This window comes from Diadema setosum, chromosome 18 (assembly GCF_964275005.1).
Source record: "Diadema setosum chromosome 18, eeDiaSeto1, whole genome shotgun sequence".
Taxonomy (NCBI): Eukaryota; Metazoa; Echinodermata; class Echinoidea; order Diadematoida; family Diadematidae; genus Diadema; species Diadema setosum.
The window spans coordinates 1,112,948-1,128,828 of record NC_092702.1 but is presented as its reverse complement, the minus strand read 5'-3'; the positions used below and the strand labels follow the sequence as shown (position 1 = coordinate 1,128,828).

General features: G+C 37.9%; 1 protein-coding gene across 1 annotated transcript in view; it reads right to left on the bottom strand.

Annotated features, from left to right (window-relative positions):
- Positions 1-15,881, bottom strand: part of LOC140241915 (zinc metalloproteinase-disintegrin-like MTP8) — a 106,771-nt gene that overhangs the window by 28,720 nt on the left and 62,170 nt on the right. The window contains exons 6-7 of the mRNA XM_072321662.1: positions 14,828-14,937; positions 9,774-9,904 (exon numbers count right to left, since the gene is read on the bottom strand). Of these exons, the coding sequence (XP_072177763.1) occupies positions 9,774-9,904; positions 14,828-14,937 (241 nt within the window). The remainder of the gene's footprint in view (positions 1-9,773; positions 9,905-14,827; positions 14,938-15,881) is intronic.

The following is a 15,881-nucleotide window of genomic DNA, read 5'->3' as shown; positions in this document are numbered from 1 at the left end:
CAAGCATGATCACACTTTGGTGCTATGTAAATTGACCTGAAGTCTAAATGACAGATTTAAACAAGGTTCTCAGTTAGTTAACAAGACATTTTCTCTTGTTCATACAAAATTCGACACTTTCAAACTATTCCTCATTCTATGAAGGAAATGATTGCTTGATAAAAGTGTAATATCCAGGAAATATCTATCATGCTTTATGAGAAGGCTGAAATGCACTATAAGCTATGATGATTCCCTACCCCTCCCCCCCCCCCCCCATTTTCATACGCCATTTCTTTTTCTCTCGCCCTCCTGCGGTCTCACAGTATGACCCCCTACGGCTAGTGTGGGCACTAATGACACATGACAGATAATTATCCTAGCAGGCACAATGGGCTATCGAGACAGGAGCTAATCGTAGCCAGGGCTATCTCCTAAAAGCCATTCTACATACCACCATTTGCTGGATTCAAACTGGTCTCCGAGTTGAGGAGGTAATCCTGTGATGAGGGGAATTCTCCTCTCATTTTACTGTAAATAAGAATCCCGTAGGTAGGAAAACTTTCTTTTCTCTGATGTCATGAAATGTTCTAGGAAAAATGTGAGGACTGAGCCATGCAAACAGCTGTCTACCGGTATATCACATGTGGTGCATGTGGCAACAATATGGAGGCAGGTACTAATGCCTTACTGGTTGGATGCATGGTTTGTTCACACGTAAGCTGACCACCTCACAGTGACCAGTGAGACAGTCACCTGCAAACCATCCACAGCAGTTTGGTAGTAGACCAGTGTGAACAATCCCCTGTGAGATTAATATACAACATCCCTTATGGACTGTTCCCGAGATTTGACCCATGTGTGAACATAGAGTCTCTGTGCTCTCTCTCTCACCCCAATTGTGCTAAGCATAAAGTGAGTGGATTCTGAAGCCTCCTTGAGCAGCCTGAAGCAGGCTTTTTAGTTCAGTATAAACAGACAGATGGAAAAGGAGATCCGATCAGATCAGGTTCTGAAACCACCTACAGGGGGTGGTTTCAGAGGCTCCTATATAGTGCTATAGCAGCCTAAAAGAGCCTTGGCTGTAGTACACACACGCTACAAGTTTTGAGAAGCCACTTCCAATTCTGTGATGGGCAGAGAGATATAACGAGTATGTAAGCACCGTACATGTTTAGGAGCAGAATTTAGCAGAGGGTTTAGGCTTAGAACAGTTGTTGGAGGGGAAGGGGTTAATGATGCTCTTAAGTGTGAACATGAGGTAAGGATAGTACCGACACTGGGAGGATAGGGGGGAGAATACCGGTATGGTGGGGTGTAACTTGGTCTTTACATGTTGTCAATCAAGCTAATGCCCAATGGGAGATGGAAGGCAATGCTGTCGTCATGCAAATGTTTCGATGACTAATCTGTCACGAGTGCAAAACTTTAATGTGGCATCCCTTGAATGCTTCAAGCTGTTCTACCTCACACCTGCTGATCTCCGCATGCATTGGAAGACATTCATCTGATAGACTTCAACATCCAGAACCCATGTGACAAATCTATATACGTGTAGATACAATGGCTTGAAATAGGACCACTTGTTGCCTCCAACAAGACTTCTGTTCAATTATTTCACAACAAAAATGGGACAAGTGATTGTTCAATCTTCACAGGGCTACACATCTGAAACAAACATCCTTCATCATTTTGGGCATTCATGTTCATTATGATCTCATTCTCTTAATTCTGATCAATGAAAATTGCAATTATGGCTTTAACACATGGAAAATCTTCTTTTACAAGTTACATCGCATCGTGAATAATGAATTAAAGAAATAGTGTTAACAAATGGTTTCTGCTGGATTTCCTCTTCTACTTCTTCTTTGTAGGCACTGTCCAATGCCCTAATGCAGGGGCCAAATGGACAGGGGTATGCTGATTTTCCTCTCTTGGAACGCACGCACAGTGAAGCAAGGCATTCCCTTTGGAGAGAGCCTCAATATTGTAGTTATTGGCTGAGGGAAGTCAACAGTGGTAAAGAAATCTTTAAGGAGATAATCACAACACTAATGCAACAAGCCAATGATACAGTATTGCTATCCTAAAGTGACACCAGCACGACACTATCTGTCGGAAGACATGTTAGTATGACAACAGAGCTCAAAAATATCCTGCTTGCATTACCAAATGCTTTGAGCCCGGTGATGAAAATGAAAAATCTCTGTCTGAAACAAGACTAATATTCATCATATAGCTGAAAACCTCATTACTCTCGATGTAATTATTAAGTAAGCTGGATACATACTTTCTGTTACTAAAAAAAGGTGATGTCTATATGTTCTTGTCAAAAAATGAAATTAAAAAAAAAATGAATTGAATACTGAGACCTTGGAATGGCTATTTAAGAATTACTGTGTCATAATGAGAAGTCATTTCAAATGCAATCATGAGCAGATATTTTCAATTATTAACTTTCCCATTCCGATTCCCTTCCCATTTCATGCGAGGATGATTTGCCAACCACATCCCAAGGATGGCATCCCAAGGATGGCATCACGCTCCTCACTGACAGGTATGAATTTTCAGTTAGTGAAAATCAGATCTACTAAGTAGCCATACTCGGTTTTAAAGCAGGAAGGGAAGGAATAGCGATATGGTATAGGTAAGTATGGCGTATTCTGCCGTAGATCCTGTGATCACCCACATCATCTCTCATCGACAAACATCCTTTAATCAACAGCCAAAGACTGATAACCAGTATTTTCACCTCTCAGCACCATGGAAAACATTCCACCATCATTTAGCAACTAAGTGTTCATCAGGGGTTTGAACCAGGAACCTTCTGGTATACGAAGCAAACACACCATCCTCTGAACCAGTCCCTTACTTTCAAACTTTCATTCTGATTGATGATAGTCTATTATACTCTTTTTACATTTCATGCTTCATAATTTAGTGAAAGTATCCAGCTCTATAAGTCAGTGATTGCATCCAATAACTTCCATACTCACTGGCTCTCTCCAATAATGTCTAGATCTATTGAGGTTATAGTATGAATTAGGAAAATGAGGTTATGTGGGCTAAGGGCCATTTCAATAAAATGAATCTTGAGTAAATTGCTCACAAAAATAGACTCAACCTTTATGAGCTGGAACAATATGAGAAATAGCAGTGACCTGACTTAGTAGGTTATTGCTCCACATAGGTTGGGAAACTCTGCATTTATACTCTGCCATCGGTAAAAGACCACGATTGACTTCACTGAACTGGCTACCTTGCTATGTGAGGTAGATCTATTTTCCTTTAGCACATCCTTCAAAGTACAGTGCAATATCAAATATCTTTCAAATAGGATTCTACCAAGGAGGATGTAGACTCAAGATTTCACATGCATGTAGAAACATCACAGCCCATCCTGTGGACTAGTTGGAGTTTTGAAGCAGTTACATTCAAAACCATTAACACGACTTTCAATGAACTTGCCTTTGGTTACTCCACTGCTACGTGGCACTCTCCTCATAAATGAAAAATGAGAAATGTAAGTTTGGAAACAAACAAAACAGAAAAAAAAATATTGAAGAAAATAGAAATGGGTAGGTTGGTAACCTAGGATGGGTGGATTCTACCTTAAAGGCTGAAATGAGTCATAGACATGTGAACCGATGCATCATAAGACTTGCTGGCTAGGAAGATATCCCACAGACAGACAACCACCTGCAGGGCTCCTGAAGAAGGCATCAGCATGCTGGGGTGCGTCATGACACCCACGGTGCAATCAAGACCCCCCTTCATAGACCAACCAATCAAAACTTTCATTAAACCTCCTTGACAACCTTGCACCTCTGTGCTAATATCTCATTTATACATAGGGCCATGTCAGGAGCTCTACCCTTATTGGATTTAAAAACTTAAAAGAAATGACACTTTCAGATCCTGTGCCCTATTGTTTTTCCTTATAGTGATTGCAACAATGCCCTGGGGATATCCAGCAAAACAGGTTTGATAATGACCTGTCACGGCAATCAATTGCAGATTTGTCAAAAACTTGCTGTGTTTTCAGAGCATAAAAGGGTATTACTCCATAATGTATTACTGACCTTCTGGTTCTCATTGACGATATATTTTTCAACACTGAGCACAAAATAATTAACCATTACACACACGCCAACCATCTCCCCCGCCTCCATCCACCCACCATCTAGAATGTGCCCGGAAAGCAAATGCCAAACCCTGCCCTGTCACAAAATACTTTATTCATAAACCTAATTGCATATCACAAGATTTGATCACTTTGGAGAGTTGCTAGTGGGAATGCTCAGTACACGCTTGACATAATTTACTTCCAGGCAGGCAAGCTCATATTGATGAAACACAGACCACATATTTCGTGCTCTAAAACATCACTATATCAAGAATATCAAGGAATTTCACATAAACAGGTACTTTAATGGGCACATGAAATCCAGTTGAAGCAAAAACAAAAGACAATGCTTACTACTACTACTACTACTACTACTACTACTACTTCTACTACTTCTTCTACTACTACTACTACTACTACTACTACTACTACTATAATAATAACAAAAAAATAATGACCGCTACTACTACTTCTACTACTACTACTACTGCTACTACCATTACTACTGCTACTGCTACTGCTACTTCTACTTCTACTTCTACTTCTACTTCTACTTCTATTTCTACTACTACTACTACTACTACTACTACTACTAATAATAATAATAATAATAATAACAAGAACAATAAAATGACTGCTACTACAACTACTACTACTACTAATAATAATAATATTAAAGGGTGTGTACAGTTCTGGTCGAGGTGAAGATTTAGCTTTTAACATTTTGTGAGATATTCAGAAACCACTCTATGAGATGTCAAAGAGCATGCAGATCTAAGGGGTATCAAAAGTTTATTTGATGAAAATCGGTTTTGAAACGGCTGAGATATCCAAAAACAAGGTGAAACAAAGAGATACTAATAAAGTTGGGGCATGTCGCCTTTTATTATTAGCCCTTTTTTGGATATCTCAGCCATTTGAAAACCAATTTTCATCAAATAAACGTTGAATCCTTCTTAAAATTACATGCTCTTTCATATTTCATAAGAGGCTTTTCATTATCTCACTTAGGAATGTTCAAAACATGAATCCCTACCTCAACCAGTACTGTACAGTCCCTTTAATGATAACAATAAAACTAATAAAATGATAACAAAAAAATAATGACTGTTCTTTTGCAATGCACATTTCCAGTCAAACTGATCAATGTGCCTTACATGGTAAAATCATTTCATTGACAAGGTCAAAAAGAATTCTTTACGAAAATTGACACTGAGTGAAATAAGCATAGTTCCTCTGACATGATATTCCTTGCTGATAGTGCATAAAATGGCAAACCCTGCTCACCAGCTGCAGTTTTTATACATGGTACTTAGATTTGTATATTATCAAAGGCAGAGCACAATTTATAAGTTGAAGAGTGAGGAGAGTGTAACATTCGTGATACATATGATATAGGAGCAGAAATGTGTAGGCAATGAAAAACTAAGAAATATATTTTATGTGTGAGTCTTTTGTCAACGCAGAAATGGACTACTTCATCTTGAACAGGCTAAATTCTTTGGCACGATCATTTTTTTTTTTTTCAGTGAAAACATGAAACTTGACGCGGGAGCTGCATTTATCTCATGCCATGATGAGATGAGCTTTCCCATCTCTTTTTTTTTTCATTTGTGTGGAGTTATTCATCAAGAAGAGAACGAGTGGAATGACGGGAATGATGAACATTCATTCCCCTTCCACCTGCTAAAAAAGCCCTTTTGATTGATATTCCGAGGCAGCCTAATGAATAGAGGTTGGAAAGCGTGGATATTACAGCGCTGAAGCAGCGAGACCATCTGACGTATACTAAATATAGCGCATGATCACTGAACTAATGGTATCACCTTACTACCATTTGCTGGGGGGAAAATGTCACCCTCTCTTTTAAGGGGGCACATTCTCAAACAGCTTGCCACAAAAGCAATAATTCATGATCAGTGTCCAGAATAAGAAAAATTTCTCCCATTCCAGCAAAGTTCATTCACATGCAGTGGGAGTTACAGTTTCCTGGCAAATTTAAGTTTCGCAGAAAACCTCTCACAGGACCGTTTCCTCGTGCTGTAGGAACCACAAAAACGTGAAAAGAGGAAACATTTTTTGTTGCTGACTCCGTCAGAAAAACTGGTTGTAAAAAGTAGAAAGCTGTAATTCTGGAATTACTTCTAACCTGGTCTTTATTGCATGCCATTTTGTGTCGTTTACGAGAACTGCTCACTGCCCGGGAGTCACACGACCTGCGTGACGGTGAATCTCTCTCATCGCTTCCCCTTCTTCCGCTAAAAATTGGAGCATGAGTCACTGATTAATCACAGACTTGCCCGACTGTTCTATTTCACTGATTAAACTTTGGTGGTGCTGAGCCTTCAAGGGGTCATTCCAGTTTGATCTCAGGTACGCACTAGAGAGACCTTTCAGAGCATCAATCTCTTTGACGCACATTAATGTACCGTTTCATCATTATAGCTATAATTTGCTGTTTGAAACATAAGCTCCGAGTTCTGTTTCTCAGAATCCCTTTCATACAACAATCTGTCACTATTTGATGAAAATTGTGTTTTGGGGTGAGGAAAAGGGACATTTGTAATCAATTAACTCTCTTTAATTATATTCAATTTGAATTTGATGGGCTAAACATGTTAAAGGCATAATTTACCATTTGCAGATGAAACAGCTTTAGTGCTTCAAAATAGTTTGAAAATATGAGTTAGGGATAGAAAAATACAATGTAAAAGATTAAATCAGTACGTGTATAATTAATGTTAAGTATTGTTAAATACACAAAATGTGAACAATAGTTATAATAAAAATATTTCTCGACTAAACCGTCTACAGTTATGGTTTAGTGAGAAAAATACTGATAACTCCTTTTTCGCAATAAAGCCTTGAATAAAATATATTCAAGGCTTTATTGCAAAATATTATACATGGTAGGATGTTTTGTGATACAACTGACCCACATATATGTATCAAATGTGATATCTCAAACATTTTTTAAATCACTGTTCCCAAAGGCAAACAGTACCTTTAAAATCCAAGGATATGGGAAGCACGTGTCAACTTTGATCGCCCTCTAGTAACTAATATGACCACATCTAACACTCATACACCAAACGTTCACGAGTCACAAAGTAACTCACATGGAAAGACAGTCAAAAAGCTCACAGGAGCCCCATAGGTGGGCTATACCCCTCAGCACAGAATAGGTGTGAACAGGGTTTCTGATCCGTCTAGTTTTACAAGTGTGAAGAGGGAGACTGCAGAGTCACGTAGCAGGCAAATGTATCTGAGTGCAGTGACATTTTATATTAGCACTCTCCCCTGCAGAATGGGCATACTAATGCACTGTGGCTGTCTCTCAAAAGAGCTCCCCTCTGGTGGGGGAAGGCCTGTAGGACACTAATGCAGCTTTAGACATCAAAATGCAGCATTTCACACCAATGGTAAACCATAGTCTGTGCAGTGCTTGAAAATAGGAATAGGTGATGGGGAGGAGATAAAACACAAGAGGAGCTTCTCCCTCTAATCCTTCTCAAATGATCGCTTTGAAGATAACTTTGTTGAATTCTCCAGAACACACAGGTAGGCATGCTTGAAGGAGCTCTCAGAGTATGGCTGTATTCTTAAGTGGTTTCCATTCCTTCTAAATCTTTCCTCTCTAAACTGACATTAGGGATACACATTCTCATCCTCCCTTGGGACAAATGTAAAACAAAACCAAAAAAAAGGTTCAGGGAAATATTCCTCCCCTGCGCCACTTGAACATTTGACTCTCTGACATTCAGCTCACGTCCCTGTCTCAGTTGAAAGGAACTTTCATTCCAAAGAAGCCGTGGCAGGAAAGTGCGGGCCTATAAGATAAAGCTCTCGATCCTGCTTTAATTCATATCTTCTCCACTTTTGAGTACCGGCAATAGTGTAAAAGCTGAGCCTTTATCCGATGGGGATAAAACCCAACTAAGGAAGTTACTTTCAGAAAAATGACAATAAAGAAGAGACTGGAGAAGAAAAATGGAACAAAGTCAGATAGAAGAGAATGTGTTCCTTTAAGACTGTGGTTCACTAGGTAGAGCACTAGGACTGTAGTAATGAACATAGCAGACTGGGTGACGTGAACTGTCTAACTCTCAGGAATGTCATGTATGTCTTTACAACCCTAGATGCCTGCATTTCTAATTGTACAAGAGTTCAGTCTGTGTATATGTGTGCCTTTACTACAGCCTTCCTCTCTACCCAGTGTGGAAACTATGTATACCAGTAGACATCTTGATATACATCTATACATGCATGTAACAACATGTATGCACACATATACACGTATATCTGTATACTATACATCTCTCTTGCTGCTGAAGGTGAATGTGTGCAAGTGCGTGTGTGTGTGTGTGCATGTGTATATACATGGGGGGATGTGTGTAAATTATATCATATATGTTTGAATATGTGTGTGTACATTTGTATGTATATAGGCCTATAATTGTATCAAATGTATGTACACATGTATGTATGTGTGAATGTTATGTATGTTTTTAAGCTCTCTGCATAAAATCTATTCACTTAATCTTGTCCTATGACTGATAGTAACAATCCACCCACAAATTTAAAGAAAAGTATAGTGTGGGTCACACGTGCGACCATATGGCATAAACAAAATCCAACCAACAATATGACCAACCATACAAAAATGTGTAAGCTTACACTAGCAGCTCATATTTCCTCCACTATTTAACAAAAAACATGATCATCATGTCAAAAGCTTGCTCACTTTTTTGATCCTCATCATTACCATTATGTTGTTATCAGGCATTATAAGAGCTTGAGCCCTGTATGTCTCCAGCACATTGGATTACCATCTCTTAGTAAGATTTGAAATGAATATATTCTGATTGAACTTTAAAATACATTCTAGAAAAACTGCCCTATCTATACCTATAATTGCAATCTAAAGTAGAAGTAGTAGAAGAAGAAGAAGAAGAAGAAGAAGAAGAAGAAGAAGAAGAAGAAGAAGAAGAAGAAGAAGAAGAAGAAGAAGAAGAAGAGCATTAAAAAAAGTTATGAAGAAGAAAGTTTGCTCATCCTGATCTGGAAACCGTTGTATCCACTGCTCACTTTAACAGCTGACAATAATTGCAGTGTCCATGACAACAGCCTAAACTCCTCACAATTGAAAAGCTGACGCTACAGTCATTGCTCTTACGAAAACTAGAATCATGGTACATATACCTTGTGCGACAGTGTGCTGGAGCAAAAAATTAATATTTCAAAGCTTGATTTAAATGCAATCATCATGAAAGCGGACACCATTCCTTTTCGATCAAATTTCCTTTGCAACTGGCCTGGCCCCACTTCTAACCTTAATGGTACATCCAGGATTATGCAAAAAAAAGACACACAATTTTTTTGCTTGCTATATGTAATACCTTTCTATATTCTATAAGAACATGCACAATTCATCTTACCTGGCCAGGCATAAAAAATTACTCACATGAAAATTTCTACTTTCACAGCAGTAGTGAATAACCTGACTGGGAAGCTTGTACACTACAGGGCAAACTTCTCTCCTCTCAACACTGGTTTTTTTTCCCCCTGCATAGGAAATCACCTTTGATAGATTGGCTCTACTCAGGGAGGCATCCTCTGGAAAAACAGAAAAACAAGTCTAAACTGAATCCAGAAACTCAACACTTACCTCCTGGTAGTCATTGACAATGACCAATTCAATGAATTTGGTTTCCGTGTGGATGTCACGGCGTTGTCTGTGATGCCCATCGGATGACTCCTCTTTCTCTTCTTCGTCATGTGACGTGTCCACGTCAAATGCTTGTGATGGAAGATAAACACACGATGCACAGATACAATGTTACAAGAAGAGAAAAGAATGCAATGAGAATAAAACTTGAAAATATCCTGTAGTCTAAATGCAAGATCTATAAATACAAAGATCTTTTGCATCCATTCAGACAGACAAAAATATCCTGCTAGTTGCTCATCGCCATAATTTTTCAACAAAATTGTACATGCCAGAAATCTACTGAAATGGTGACCTTTACCCTTGAGTTTGTGTACTATCATGTGTTTAGAATGACACGATAAAAAAAATCTCCAGATTTTTTGCTCCAGTGTTTTCACACACTCATCAGGCAAGTGAATTATTGCACTATTTCTGAAATTATTGCAATAATTCAGAAATAATGGCAAGATTTCTTGGGATTTAGATTGCAATGTTGAACACACTATTTAGTAGGGTTTTTATGTCTATACAGGTAAAAATCTTGAAAAGATGGTAGTTGGTGATGGAATATCATTGAAAACTCCATTCAAACCCCCCTAAGATACTAGTAAGAAAAATGAAAATGTTCCTTGAAGGCTGACTCCTTCACATTTTTGCATGAGGCACCTAAGGCATCTCTCACTCACTGTCAGATAAAAATAAACCTCACAATGTTTGATGCTGATAGAAGATGTTGATCATGAACACTGAGAAGTCTTCATTTTATGAGTTTTTTTTTTCCCTGTTCCATTAAGGAACCCTCGTCATGTACAGACTAATCCAATCCCCCAATCTCCCCTCCCCCCCCCCCCCTTTGATGCCTGACAAGATCCTCATGGTCTTGGTGACACTTTAATAAGATTTTACTCTCCACCCCAGTACATCCAGACAACCTCCCAGGAGAAATTTGGCTCCTTGCTCACCCCCAGAGGGCGATAACACAACCTCATTCCGGAGGCAACGTATCTCATCCAATATTTCCCTCCACTTCAATAAACTTCGTTTGATCTCATCGCTTCTGACATGCAGAAATATTGGTAAAGGCATAAACAGCAACGCCACTGCCTCTTATCTCAGACCCTTTCATTCAGACCCTGGTGCAAAAAAAAAGGGGGGGGGGGCAAAAGAAAAATAGATTTCATGGAAGTCATAAGTGTGGTTATTCATACAACACAACATTTTCTGATACCTCCTTCCATTTCTTGCCTTTGTCACATCAAACTTGAAATTTTACATCATACCAGAAATAAAATATGATAAATCTAGATGTTATTGATCTGTAAAACAAAATGTGGGTGAATTCAAGTTAGCATGAAAGGAACAACAACTCATTCATTAATCAATAAACATTACAGTATAGATACACTCATAGAAACTTTGTTTTGGTACAGTAAGTCACAGTTTATGATTGTATCCTTCTATTCTTAGTATTCTCCTTTTTCATCATGTATTGATGTTGTATTACTATGTATATGTAAATGGTATACTGTATCAGTAATTGCATTTTGTTGGAAATGAAATAAATGAAGTGAATGCAATGAAATGAGAAAAAGAGTGGGTTAGGGTCGACAACCTGCTTCTTCTTTGTATGATATTAAAAACAAACCAAAAACATCCAAGTTTAATATCAGCCGAGGAGCTTTCCTCCAGAGAAAATTCAAAACCAAATTTTCTGACTCAGTGTTCATTCCTAGCCAACAGCATTCATTCAATAACTTTGACATACACTTGAATGCTCTAATAAAACATCAACTCGAGCAAAATTGAGAGAAGCGTCTTACAGCCCCAGGCTGACGTTCTCTACTCTACTCCAAACGGAAACATCTACCAAGATATGATTTTACACTGCCCGAGGAAGGAAAGTGAATGGCTGTATAAAGAAGTGATGTAAATGACAATGAAAATATTGGGGAAAATTGAGCTAGCACAATTGGAGTAAATTAAGCCAATTTGATAGAAGATAAACACTCTCTTCCTGGAAGGAGGAAACATCTGAAAAACTACTATGTCTAGAATTTCAGCGTTTAACTTTTTGACAGCAAAATATAAAAACAGTAGGACACTAAAGAAGTGGGATGACATGAACTGTATTTTTTGATGGAAAGCTATATGACTGTAAACTGATCCAACCTCACGAAGTTTTTTGTGTAGAAAAGCAAAGTCTTGGAGCATTCTACATTCATGTGATATGATTGATTTTTACCTTTTTCTAATAATTCAATAAATCAATCAATTCTCCTCACGGTCATGAACACACTGCACTGCAATATCCTATTGATTTCTCATTCAATAAGGAACAAGAACTCCTTGGGCAATTCCAAGAATCTCAGAAATTGTTCCGGGTGTAAGCTGATATCTAATTGCTGGTGGTTCAAGGATCATCCTGGTAAGCTGTCACAACATTCCAACATAATTAACCTGTCGAGGATGAGTCCCGAGTATACTCGGGGAGGTGCCAATGGAAAATGCGTGTTGTAGCAAAATCAAACCATCCTCACCGGGTTTAACTGCTGAAGTCTCTCTTCCTCTCACACTGTGTCCTACAAGTCTTCTTCTCTCTACTTATTTCATCCAATTGTTAATAAGCTATGTCACAATGAATATGAACATTATAGACAGACTCCAGAGAGTTAAATATTATCTATATTCTGGATAACTTTGTATTTGCCATCATGAACTTATTCACAAGAAGGAATCTGAATAATGAACCACATACAAAACTCTGTCATCATTCTTTTCTAAAAATTAATCTGCAAAGAAATATGTACAATCATTACCTCATTTCCCTCATCAAAACTCTATTTTGTTTATTTCAGAGTGACATGGATGTGACCTAGCAATAAATGTAATACGATGTAATAATCGGGTAAGCTTATTACAAAGATATATTATCATGAATCATATCAACATATTATTCATAGTGAATCATATCATCACTACCCACTGTATCATGTCATGTTATTTTGATTCCAGTTAACCATTGAACATGGTTTTCAATAGTATATGACTTGATATTATTAAGATTGTTTTAGAAATTCCAGTACATCCTTATCTAATTTCTAAAATCATTGTGACACAGCATATCTGTTTAATAGTTAATTACTCTAGTTAATTTTAGTTAATTACTAAAAAAAAAAAATATATAGCAAGGACAATATAGTCTTAAACTTAGTGCAAAACACAAGCTGGCTTTATCCTTCCTTTTGCCTATAACTGTGATACATACACCTGTTGGCATCGTGGCCTACTTGTGATGATTATTTCATGAGACTTTGGAGGAAACTGCACAAAGTTGAACGATGCTGTCACTGTCAGAATTCTGATTTGACTTAGTGCAAGAACGGGATGAAATAGCTCATGTGACTACAGAAGACATGTGTACGATCTGTCATCTTCTACTCCAGCGTCAGAAATCATTTCCCATGAGGTGCTTTTTTTCTTTATATCTGAACCTGTCCAGACCACTCTCATCCCTCCGGTATACCAGGGTCGTTCATCTCGCTGGCAGTCATCCCTCGTCTCTCATCGCCATGGCAACGAGTAATGTGGGATCAACAGATAGTTCCACGCACTGTGACCCCCGTGTTTATTGATGTCAGAGACAATTTCCTTCATTGGTGTGAGGCATTCATCTTGGGGCTACAATCAGTGGCTGGGTGAGGATGGGCCAGCGAAGGGAAGAACCGGTTTGGGAATGGCAAATTTTACGAGTGATTTTCTCCATTCCTGCCTTGATAATTCTCTCATCACACCTCTTCAAGTCAAGAGCTTGTCATTCTCTAGCTCTATGATCTATTCTTATTCACTACACAGTCATATCTTTGATGTCCTTGGTCTACTTGTTCTAATAATTTCTATAATGCCTGCTTTTTAAGTCTGTGATTACAGCAAAAAACTTTCTCAAATACATTTCTTTATTTCTATGGGCATTCTTCAGAAGACTTTCTCTTTCTACTTTCTTCTTTGTTTTCTTTCTACATAGCTCTGTTTTGTTTTGTTTGTTTGTTTGTTGTTGTTGTGGTTTTTTTTTTTTTTTGGGGGGGGGGTTCAACCTTGTTGGTCATCCTAATTCACTCATTCTTTCTCCCTTGCTGATATTTCTGCTGAAAGTCTTAGACTGAAATTCGAATATTGTGATTCACAATAGCTTAACACATGTCCATGTCATATAATAAAGGAGATTTTAGTGTTTGCTGATAACATGTTTCTGATTATCATATGTCTCTCTATGTACATTGTATGTCTCTCTTCCCCCTTTTTCACAGTTTATTCTATCATTGAACAAACACATATGGGTGCATATGTCTGCATTTCTGCTCAGCTATTTGTTCAGTTGTGCATATATCCTTTGATCTGCCTATCTGATCACATTCATCTGTTTATCTTTCAGCTTCGCTCCTTCACATATCCCTTAAGTCTGCTGTACTTGTGGACAGCCCTCTTTCTTAATTTCTATACCCTCATATATATATATATATATATATATATATATATATATATATATATATAAATGCAAAAATTGTTAAGTGATGACATCATCCTACGTAAGTATGCATATTTACATTTGAAAAATGTCACGGTTTATTGCAATCATGAGAAACAGTAAAATTTCACAACTTTCTCATTCTGAGTACAATTCATAATAAGAGACATGTTTCCTGTTCTATTTATATGATTTGACTCGAATTATCGAGTCAAATCATGACGCGTGATGTCATAGCAATCAATCACCACGAAAACTGGTTATAAACAACCTTACGCAACCTGAATAGCTGTGAACACAATGGTTACTAACCATGCACGCAAGTGGATCCAACCCACTGCCTGAAGCCGTGTGCAAGTGTAGGCCCCTATTTTGTGTGGAACCAGCACTAAGCTATAACAGCAAACTGTGGCATCATAACTTCGGTACTCTATGAGAATGTGATGTAGAGGTTTTCCATGACACAACACAAAGTTCTATAAAAACTCACCGACTGTCTTTTTGTCTTTGCGGTCCTGAAGTCTGTAGACTAGATGTTCCTCATCTGATTCTTTGAGAGGCTCTATGAAGTAGGTCTCTCCATCCACATTCACCACACCACTGTGATGACCAATAGAGAGGGAGAAACAATGTGAGGAAAGATGAACTGAAATATACATCATAGATAATACATTGTATATAAAAATATATAACATATTTATATCATAATACATGAGATATATGAATTGATGTATCAGATATAATCAATTAATTATATATATATATATATATATATATATATATATATATATATATATATACTAGCAGCACCCGTGGAAATCCACGGGTCTGAGGGGTTTTATTTGTTTTTCTCATAGATACGATTTTGCACATTTTTATTGATGAAATGAAAAGATTTTTTTTTTCTCATTCTTTCGTTACTTGTGCTCGATCTCTTCTACCCATGACCACCACCCCCCACCACACACACACACACACACACACATTTCCATCCCCGCAGATCAAAAAACAAAACAAACAAAACACAAAACAAAACCCCAAAACAAACATTCAGGGAAAAATTACCAAAAACGCTTATGAGATTCTCCGGAAGTTCTGCCCACAGATTCTTCCCGTCGGAATGGGGAGATACTATTGACACTATGACTTTGATATTAATTATACCCCCTGCTCTTGCATCCATGCAGGCACCCGGGGGAATCCACGGCTGGTCTCAAGGCCGAGCATATTTTTTTTTTCATTCCTATTTCTTTTCCATCGTTATGAGAGAAAAATATGATATTTTTGATCGTCTTCAATTGCTCCCTCCTTTTTGTTTTTAATCACCAAGAGCCATCCGTTTATCTGCTTCAGACCATACATCATCATTATTATTATCATATTATTATTCTGATTAGGCCCCTATTGTTATATTGCTATTATAATTACTATTGTTATTTGGGGAGGGGGATCATAGTCATTAGGTTTTATAAGTATTAGGCACCCCTGGGAATCCACGGGTATCAGGGCTTCGTATTTTTCCTTTAATATTTCTTAAACCACGT